Source organism: Engystomops pustulosus, chromosome 10, assembly GCF_040894005.1.
Source record: "Engystomops pustulosus chromosome 10, aEngPut4.maternal, whole genome shotgun sequence".
NCBI classification, from domain to species: Eukaryota; Metazoa; Chordata; class Amphibia; order Anura; family Leptodactylidae; genus Engystomops; species Engystomops pustulosus.
The window spans coordinates 100,506,001-100,517,011 of NC_092420.1; the positions used below are offsets into that span (position 1 = coordinate 100,506,001).

The 11,011-nt window shown below is 42.0% G+C and overlaps 1 protein-coding gene across 2 annotated transcripts in view; it reads right to left on the bottom strand.

The window, feature by feature from the left end:
- Positions 1–10,773, bottom strand: part of NEGR1 (neuronal growth regulator 1) — a 464,122-nt gene extending 453,349 nt beyond the window's left edge. Inside the window, exon 1 of one of the 2 annotated variants that reach the window (XM_072129222.1) lies at positions 10,430–10,763. In XM_072129222.1, coding sequence (XP_071985323.1) covers positions 10,430–10,611 — 182 coding nt within the window. In that variant the 5' untranslated portion in view covers positions 10,612–10,763. Of the gene's footprint in view, positions 1–10,429 lie in introns of both variants that reach the window. The other variant, XM_072129221.1, reaches the window with a different exon arrangement.
- Positions 10,774–11,011: the final 238 nt, after the last annotated feature.

Below are 11,011 nucleotides of genomic sequence, written 5' to 3' on the forward strand. Positions count from 1 at the left end.
CTGTACATAGGGGGCAGTATTATAGTAGTTATATTCCTGTACATAGGGGGCAGTATTATAGTAGTTATATTCCTGTACATAGGGGGCAGTATTATAGTAGTTATATTCTTGTACATAGGGGGCAGTATTATAGTAGTTATATTCCTGTACATAGGGGGCAGTATTATAGTAGTTATATTCCTGTACATAGGGGGCAGTATTATAGTAGTTATATTCCTGTACATAGGGGGCAGTATTATAGTAGTTATATTCTTGTACATAGGGGGCAGTATTATAGTAGTTATATTCCTGTACATAGGGAGCAGTATTATAGTAGTTATATTCTTGTACATAGGGGGCAGTATTATAGTAGTTATATTCTTGTACATAGGGGGCAGTATTATAGTAATTATTTTCTTGTACATAGGGGGCAGTATTATAGTAGTTATATTCCTGTACATAGGGGGCAGTATTATAGTAGTAATATTCCTGTACATAGGGGGCAGTATTATAGTAGTTATATTCTTGTACATAGGGGGCAGTATTATAGTAGTTATATTCTTGTACATAGGGGGCAGTATTATAGTAGTTATATTCCTGTACATAGGGGTCAGTATTATAGTAGTAATATTCTTGTACATAGGGGGCAGTATTATAGTAGTTATATTCCTGTACATAGGGGGCAGTATTATAGTAGTAATATTCTTGTACATAGGGGGCAGTATTATAGTAGTTATATTCTTGTACATAGGGGGCAGTATTATAGTAGTTATATTCCTGTACATAGGGGTCAGTATTATAGCAGTTATATTCCTGTACATAGGGGGCAGTATTATAGTAGTTATATTCTTGTACATAGGGGGCAGTATTATAGTAGTTTTATTCTTGTACATAGGGGGCAGTATTATAGCAGTTATATTCTTGTACATAGGGGGCAGTATTATAGTAGTTATATTCCTGTACATAGGGGGCAGTATTATAGTAGTTTTATTCTTGTACATAGGGGGCAGTATTATAGCAGTTATATTCTTGTACATAGGGGGCAGTATTATAGTAGTTATATTCCTGTACATAGGGGGCAGTATTATAGTAGTTTTATTCCTGTACATAGGGGGCAGTATTATAGTAGTTATATTCCTGTACATAGGGGGCAGTATTATAGTAGTTATATTCCTGTACATAGGGGGCAGTACTATAGTAGTTATATTCCTGTACATAGGGGGCAGTATTATAGTAGTTATATTCCTGTACATAGGGGGCAGTATTATAGTAGTTATATTCTTGTACATAGGGGCAGTATTATAGTAGTTATATTCTTGTACATAGGGGGCAGTATTATAGTAGTTATATTCTTGTACATAGGGGGCAGTATTATAGTAGTTATATTCCTGTACATAGGGGGCAGTATTATAGTAGTTATATTCTTGTACATAGGGGGCAGTATTATAGTAGTTATATTCCTGTACATAGGGAGCAGTATTATAGTAGTTATATTCCTGTACATAGGGGGCAGTATTATAGTAGTTATATTCTGTACATAGGGGGCAGTATTATAGTAGTTATATTCCTGTACATAGGGGGCAGTATTATAGTAGTTATATTCCTGTACAGAGGGGGCAGTATTATAGTAGTTATATTCTGTACATAGGGGGCAGTATTATAGTAGTTATATTCCTGTACATAGGGGGCAGTATTATAGTAGTTATATTCTTGTACATAGGGGGCAGTATTATAGTAGTTATATTCCTGTACATAGGGAGCAGTATTATAGTAGTTATATTCCTGTACATAGGGGGCAGTATTATAGTAGTTATATTCTTGTACATAGGGGGCAGTATTATAGTAGTTATATTCCTGTACATAGGGGGCAGTATTATAGCAGTTATATTCTTGTACATAGGGGGCAGTATTATAGTAGTTATATTCCTGTACATAGGGGGCAGTATTATAGTAGTTATATTCTTGTACATAAGGGGCAGTATTATAGTAGTTATATTCCTGTACATAGGGGGCATTATTATAGTAGTTATATTCTTGTACATAGGGGGCAGTATTATAGTAGTTATATTCCTGTACATAGGGGGCAGTAATATAGTAGTTATATCCCTGTACATAGGGGGCAGTATTATAGTAGTTATATTCCTGTACATAGGGGGCAGTATTATAGTAGTTATATTCTTGTACATAGGGGGCAGTATTATAGTAGTTATATTCCTGTACATAGGGGGCAGTATTATAGTAGTTATATTCCTGTACATAGGGGGCAGTATTATAGCAGTTATATTCTTGTACATAGGGGGCAGTATTATAGTAGTTATATTCCTGTACATAGGGGGCAGTATTATAGTAGTTATATTCTTGTACATAAGGGGCAGTATTATAGTAGTTATATTCCTGTACATAGGGGGCAGTATTATAGTAGTTATATTCTTGTACATATGGGGCAGTATTATAGTAGTGATATTCCTGTACATAGGAGGCAGTATTATAGTAGTTATATTCCTGTACATAGGGGGCAGTATTATAGTAGTTATATTCTTGTACATAGGGGGCAGTATGACACTAGTTATATTCCAGTACATATGCACTACTTTTGATAAATGTGGCCCTGTGAGTTCCAAATGAAGCTTGGTCGTGGAATATTCTGTGAATGTAGGTTTGCTCATATATTGTGTCTTTTGACAAGCAGGAATGGATTCTGTGTAATTCTGACCTTTTTAATATCCAGATTCTTTACATATTTTTACATTTCTCATTACCGTAGATAAGTGTTCAGGTTCTGTAGTCAATGGCGGGTTCATTATTATGTATATACATTTCTCCATTCTCGGTGTATTCCTTGGCAGTTTTGCACATTTTATAAGGTTTATTAGTTTTTTCTTCTATGCGGGTGACTATGGGGCCACCGGTGACACCATCACACCCTCCCCCCACACACATGGCTGCCGATGCAGATGTGGAGAGCGTGAACATCCATTGGTCAGCATTTTTATCTCATAACTCCTGTAACAAGATGACAGCTTATTAAATCCTCCGGAGACATAACTTCAAGAGTCAAGCAGTAAATCTGCAGTGAAGTGACAGGCGTCCCCGTGGTGGGGCTCATAATGTTGCTGATACGGACTAATATCTACAAACACTAATATGGGCCATTTGCCTGAATCCTATTCACAATGGGCCAGGATCCCTCCAATAACATGGGATGAACTAGTGAACGGAGTGTTGAATAATACATTGTTATCCAATATCCAGAATGTCCATGGATCTTTACGAGTGGAGGAGATGGAGATGAACAAGGTAAAGCTAAGGAACCTAAGGTCTCGGAGTTGCCTCCCTATTTGAGAATCCTTGGTCAAGCTTCTTACAATAAGTAGCTTATCCTTTGTGGATAGCAGGTAGGTATTTGATAAATGGGGGTTCAGAAGTCCTATAGAGGTGAGTGGAGTCGGGGTACAGCATGATCCCTTGTCCCCCATTCCATATGTGACCATTTAGGTGGCCTGATGTCTCCATTCTCTTCATCGTTTAGGGTCAATATAGTTGTAATTCCCAATAACCAAGAGATCAGACATTAATGACCAATCATAATCTTAATATAATCTGAGCAGATCCAATTCTTTGGGGAAGACCAATCCTGGTGGAAGAGACAACAACCGGCAACAAGATGAGGAAGACAATCAGAGAAACCAAGAACCAGACCAAAGATTCCAACAGAAGATATCCAGGATATTCTGGACGAACAGAATTCATATTTGATCATCTCTTGGGGTGAAAACCAATTTGTATCAAACGTCACCAAAGATTCTGAGGACCTTTTTACAACATCTTATAAGGAGATGTGGATTATATGAAAGAACATACAGGTCCAAGGCAATTTATGGACATTAATGGTCGGCTGAAGGATTATTCCCTCGATAGGTTGCAGGTTCTTTTCAAGAAGATGAAGAACTGATACAATCACCTTTCAAGTCCAATGTGGCTGCTACCATAAACAATGAAGTCAGTAGAACTAGAAGATTAGACCTTATATAGAGGGTTGTCCCTTTAACCTCTTAAAGCAGCACCACGCTTGTCCATGGTTTATATGTGGCCCTGCAGCTCAGCCACAATCAATCAATGGATGGACGTGGTTCTGTTCTTAATAGAACCACATCCTGGTTTTTCCAATTCTGAACAATCCCTTTAAGATCTACACAGCGTAACGGTGATAGACAGTCATGGGGGTAATTGTGCAGTATTAAGTATAATGGAATATACTGCGCCTGAGCCCTCCTCTAACCAATGATGGTTCACATGACTTGAAGTGTAGCACGAGCTTCTCCGGGACAAGTTACATGGAATTCTACATTTTATAATTTAGGGATGCAATGGGGCTCTGTGCCTCCTCCTCATCAGACATGGGGCAGGACTGTGATTGTAATATTTGTAACTCACCGCTCCAACCATGGAACACAGCAAATCTATGTGCAAGTGAGAAATGAAAGGGGATCCTGCTGATGACCCATCCTTCATTGAGGGACAGTGGGGGTCCATTATCTGGACCCTGATCCCATCAGCTGATTAAATGAATAGGATCTAAGCTCCAGGTCTTGGTTTCACCATTAATGGGTTTCTGGGGGTCAGACCCACATTGATTACATACTGATGCCCTGATCCTCATCAGTGATGATTGGACCTGGACTGCAGTGTACTGGTCTAGAGATAAGCAAATCCGAACTTAAGCTTCGGTGTCCTCCATTGGGCAGCTCCGCGCTGCAGAGCAGCCAATCAGGCAGCTTTACACGCCTAGCAGCTAGACATGACTGTGATTGGCCAGGTATGCCCATCAGGCTTCCACCTGGCCAATCAAAACTATACCTAGTTGATAGGGGCTGGGACCCTACACGGATCAGCTGTTCAAGTGAACAGGAGCTGAGCTGCAGTTCCCAGCACCACCACTATAGGGCGGATGAAGACTTCTGAGTTCGGTTTTGTCCAGTATCAGATGTGGCTGCTGGGCCCAAACAATCCCTTTAACAATATGCACCATAGTAAATGATTGAATGGGATTTACTAGCTAAGTATAAGGAGTGCAAGACCCCCTCCCCCCCCCCCCCCCCCGCACATATATTATGCACATAGTAACACAGTAACTGGAGACATATGGCGGAGCTATGGAGCTGTGTCCCTTCATATGCACGAGGCCTTATGCCGAACAACGAGGATACAATGCTGCAAAAAGAGAAAATGGTTTAGAATATTGCAGCAGATTTCTCATCCCGCAATATGTTCCATTAACCCTTCCAGTTTTGCAGACAAGGAAAGATGAGTTTATACCTCTCTGTAATATATCTATCTATATCTTTCTATCTATCTATCTATCTATATATATATAATGTACGTCTCTGTATTTTTTGGAGGAATCAGAAAGTCTCTGGTTTCTCCCTTATCAATCTCCTCAACCGCAGCCACAAATATATGAGCGATATTCCAGCAGCCGCAATGTGAAATCATAGATCTACGTCTGGAGCAGTAAATCTGAGCACAACAAGGTGTTTGTGTGAGGCCTCAATTTACAACGTGATGCACATCTGAGGAACAAAAAGAATTTAAAAATTCCTGCTCTATTTTACCGTTTCGGGCTGCAGGAGCGTGGGGGCCCGGTGGGGAGGCTGCTGGGGGATGGGGAGGCTGCGGGGGGCCACTGTCTGCAGCGGGTCAGTTGGGTGCTTTGTACATTGGATACATGGCGTCTTTTGTACAACATTGTGCATTAGTGTAAACCTTAAAGGGGAAGTACAGGCTCAGCGCTTGGATCCACTACAGATGTATGTGGGGATTCTGGAGTCTAGCGCATCCTCACTCACTTTACTTTGTTATTCCCATGCAGTATAAGGGATCTGTCACCTATAAACTGAACATATGGTCCTGCGGGTGAAGTTTCTGGATCAGAAGCATTCTACGTTTCCAGAATATACTATTTTACTGATATGCAAATGAGCATTTCTGGGCACCGGGGGTGTGGCCACAAGTTTCAGTGCACCCTCTCCTGTACATGAAAGGAAACTGAGATTCAGAATCAGAGTCAAGAAGGAGGAGCTGAAACTAGACTCGAGGTCCCGCCCATGTTGTACCCGAACTTGAGGCGCTACCCATGGTGCACCAAAATACACTGAATACAGATTTCTCAGCAATCAGGACGAGCTTATAATGCACAATGCCGCACAAACAAGGCCATATGTGCCGTATATATGAGTCCATTTGATGCTGCGTTCACACGTTGCGTTTTCAAATGCATCACAACAGCTGAGAAGAGGAGATGTCGAATTACATTGCTGTCAACATAGCGTCTACAAAACACATGTGTTAACACAATGTTAACATAGCGCTAACGTGTTAAAACATGGATTAACATTGCGTCAACACTTGCATTTTGTATACGCAGTGCTGACAGCAATGTAATTAGGCAAATTTCTTCTTCTCAGCTGCTCAGAACATGTGATTACAGCGTAAGCCATGTACCCAATGGCCGGTGACCACGTGACCCCACGTCTATATTGATTCGACCTCTTAAGTTCATTCATTTCATTCATTCAGTGGACTTTCAGGGTGCGGTCACACGCTGCACTAGCGCTAAAGAGTCACGGAAAATCCAACCAGCCTAGAAAATAACTGATCCAGCTCCTGTAGTCTGAGACCGCGCACAACTCGGGACCCCCAACTATTTGTCCATGTAGGAAAAGGGACAAGAGGTAATTGGGGGAGGAGGTAGAGAAAGAGAATATAAAATAATGGGGACACCACTGGAAGAACTGGAAGTGCAAGAGTTGCATGTGAACACAGTTCTGTCTGATATCTTGACTCGGGTCGACCATCGAATATCCACCATCGAATATCCACCATAGAATGTTAATCTATTGTTACCACTAGAGATGAGCGGACCACAACTTTAGCTTCAACATACATAGGGTAGTACTGCCACGTGTGAACGCACCCTCCATTCGGCAGCTAAACTGGATTAACTCCACCTAACCCGGACATGTTACTTTATTGGCTGCCTGTTATTGGCCGGGTGGACACCTGGTGGCCAATCACAGCCAATGCTTAGTTTTGAGGGGAGTAAATCTTGACAGACTGCTCTGCAGACCATCAAGCAACATTTCCAGGTTGGGTGGAGCTGCTGAATGGAGGATGACAAACCTGCGCATTTCTAGTTACCACCTGTATGACTATAGAACTCATGGACAACCTAGGATAGAGAAACCCTCCATGAAGTAAATGGGGGAGGTGTTCAATGCAATTAAAGTAAATCTACCACCAGGATGAAAGATTGTAAACCAAGCACTGACATGGTGTGCGCCCCTCTGGGAGGATCTGCACTTCTTTTAGCTTCTTATGCCCGTGTTTAAAAAAAAATTTGCAAATGAAACTTTTCTTTTTAAAAAAACAAGGGCATATGAAGCTAAAAGAAGGCGCACACCAGCATGAAAGTGTACTTGGTTTACAATGATTCATCCTGGTAGTAGACACTCCACTCACAGCTAATTCATTGAATAATACATGGTGCAGGGTCTGACCCATTTTCATTCTATAGCTAGAACCTGCTCCTCCCTTCAGGTATAATTCAATGAATCAGCTGTGACTGGAGTGTTCCTTTAAATGTATGCAGGGTCATAGTGTCTCCTGGGAATGGGGAGGAGCCTCCTGATCCAGGGCCCCTCCTCTCCGAGGGTCCCCGCTGTCTTATCAGTGTGTGGTCTCTTCCCCCATCACTGTCAGGTTTGCATTAATTTCCATCTTGTATCTCACATGAAGTGTGAAATATCATTGGTCTGATGCTCCGGTGAATGCAAATGTCTCTCTATAGACAACAAGGTAGGATGGGAAGATTTAGAGTGATAACAGCTTCCCGCTTCTGGATAGTGAATCTCTGTCCATAAAGTATCACCGATGCAAATATTCACACTCAGATGTCAACGTGAATTCATTTTCAGGTTTCACAACTCAATCTGATGTATTCGCAACACAAGTTCATTGTGCAAGTCATAGGAGAAGAATCCAGCCCAGCAGCAGCGAATGGAGGAGCGGAGACTTGTCAGGGCAAGGAGGCTGCATGGCAATGAGATGGGAACGGCAAAGCAAGAGAAGAGCCGAATAATAGGATCCGGGGATAGATACATTGTATGGATACGGGATAGATCAGAGATAGAATTCTATGACATGATTATAGACATGGTATATACATGGATAGATGATAGATAGATAGGAGATAGATAGATAGATAGATAGATAGATAGATAGATAGATAGGAGATAGATAGATAGATAGATAGATAGATAGATAGGAGATAGATACATAGGAGATAGATAGATAGATAGATGGATAGGAGATAGGAAATAGATAGATAGATAGATAGATAGATAGATAGATAGATAGGAGATAGATGGATAGGAGATAGATAGATAGATAGATAGATAGATAGGAGATAGATAGATAGATAGATAGATAGATAGATAGATAGATAGGAGATAGATGGATAGGAGATAGAGAGATAGATAGATAGATGATAGATATGTAATGATTATTGTTATTGGATATCTATGAAAATACTTGGACGGATTGATAGACAAAAATGAGATATAGATAGATAGATGATAGATATGACTACAGATATGGGATATCTATGAGATACTTTAAAGGAAGGAAAAGCGATAGATAGATAGATAGATAGATAGATAGATAGATAGATAGATAGATAGATAGATAGATGGAGAGATGGAGAGATGGAGAGATAGATAGATGGATAGATAGATAGGAGATAGATAGATAGATAGATAGATAGGAGATAGATAGATAGATAGAAGACCTACAGATTAGAGCACAAGGGATTGGGATTGAACATATGGCTGCGTTCAGTTCTTAAGGATTGGATGTTACATAAATCCCTCACACTTTTCCAGCCTCCCTTATCTCTCGCCTCTGTGCTGATTCCTCTGTGTACGTCGCTGCACTTTCTTCGCTTGCTGGATTTTTTTGCACCAAAAAAAAAAAAAATTTCATCCCAGCCATTAACCCTTTGTGTGACACGCTACAAGTGCTACGCAAATCCCTTTTCACTTCAATTAGTTGCGCATAAGAATAAGTGAAGGCTACACAAGCAACATAACATAATCAGGTTTCAACAAGGCAAACCCCACACCTATGTCCCTCTGGTGAGCAGGACATTAACTCCATTCACATTGCTTGTAGCTGATCAAAGTGTATGGAGAGATAACGCATCACACATAGATGTCTACAGTGATGAGAAGTGAAATTGCAATATGGAAGGGGAAGGAGGTGGGTTACAAAGTATCCATCCCTAATTGTAAACCTTAATGAAGGAAAGTTTGCAGGGAAGGGAAGCAATGGCCAATGTAGAAACCATGAAGGGCTAGGACAGATCCCCAGCACCATATGTGAACATCATTTACTAAGACAAGACAGCAGCAAAGGTTTAGCTCCTAATCTCCATCTACTAATGACTCACAAAGTAGAGGAAGGGGTTGTGTCTGCAGTGATATTACATGCACATTGTCCACACACCAGATACATCCAGATCCATATTTACAAACAAAACAGATACATTGTATCAATTGATGGAATCATAGCAGAAAGATGGCAAAACATCCCTAATACGCATAGAACGATGATCAGGAAAGCAAACATGGACCCCCAGCCTGTGATACAGTAGGTGAGATAGGATACAGTATCCATAGGGGACGATAGAGACTCTGCTCCAATACATACACAGACAACATAGACAGTGCATGGATAACCCACACACACTGCACCTGCTAAGGACTATTAGCCATGAGAAATCCACTAAGCTAATGATCATAGCATTACAGATTGTGGTCTCATTAGAGACTAAGAGGTAAATACCTGCTCAGCGTGAGGGGGGTTAATACTATTAGGCAGGCAGCAGCATTGTGCATGTAAGAGCATACAAGTTACTCATAGGAGCTGTGCATTACAGTATAACCTGTGCCTGGAGGGGGGTCTAGTCTGTATGAGGATGAAGAAAACATGAGAAGTCCATGACAAGGTCCACAACTAGGACCACACAGCACATACAAGCACCAGTGCAAATCTTAAGAGGAACATCGCTGAAGTCTAACCCCCTCCCTCCTCTCTTGAGATGAGTGTTAGTTACACAACTTCCAGTCTCTCCATCCCTTCCATACAGCTCCCCCTACCTCCATGCACAGACATCTCCAAAAAAAACAGACCTGAGGTGTCCACAGAAGCTAAGCAAAGTAGTGTCACATAGACTGTATGTAGAAACAGCAGATCCTGAGCTGGAGATGAAGAAGAACACAACCCCCAATCTCCAAACCAAAATATTAAAAAAAATGAGAAATGCAAATTCCCAAGAAGTGACAAGAAGATGAGACACAGAGCAGAGAGGGCAGTGCCAGGCATGGGCTCCTACCTAAGCATGGCTGTCTCTCCTTGTTTGACGACCAGGTTGTCCACTGCTGGCCAGGAGTAGTCCATGCTCTGTCCAGCGGGCAAGCAGGAGGGCAGCAGACAGCACACACTGAGGATGACAGCGGCTAGCCACTGGTGTGAGCAGCAAGCAGCAGCACCCTGCACCAACATCATCATGTCCATCACTGCTGGGGCTGCCCCTGTCAGCCTGGGATCCCTGGCAGAGCTCAGGAGGAGGAGGAGGAGGAGGAAGGAGATGCAGGGAAGAGCTGCTGCTGCTGCTGCTGCTGGAGAATGAGCAAAGGCAAGGCAGCTGCAGCAGCACACGTCCCCCAGGCTCTCAGCCGGTTGCCATGCGGCCGTTTCCCTAGCAACCACAGCCAGGGAGTAGTGCTGGTGCTGCTGCTTCTGCTGCTACTGGTGCTGGAGCGGAGAGAGAGGGTGACAGAGCAGCACCCAGCAGCACCCCACCTCCGGTCACACGGCCTCAGCCCGGGGCTGAAGGGGTTAACCAGTATGCAGAACTTTTATCAACTACCCAGACCCCATGGAAAGGGTTAACAGAGGGGGATCTCTTTGATTC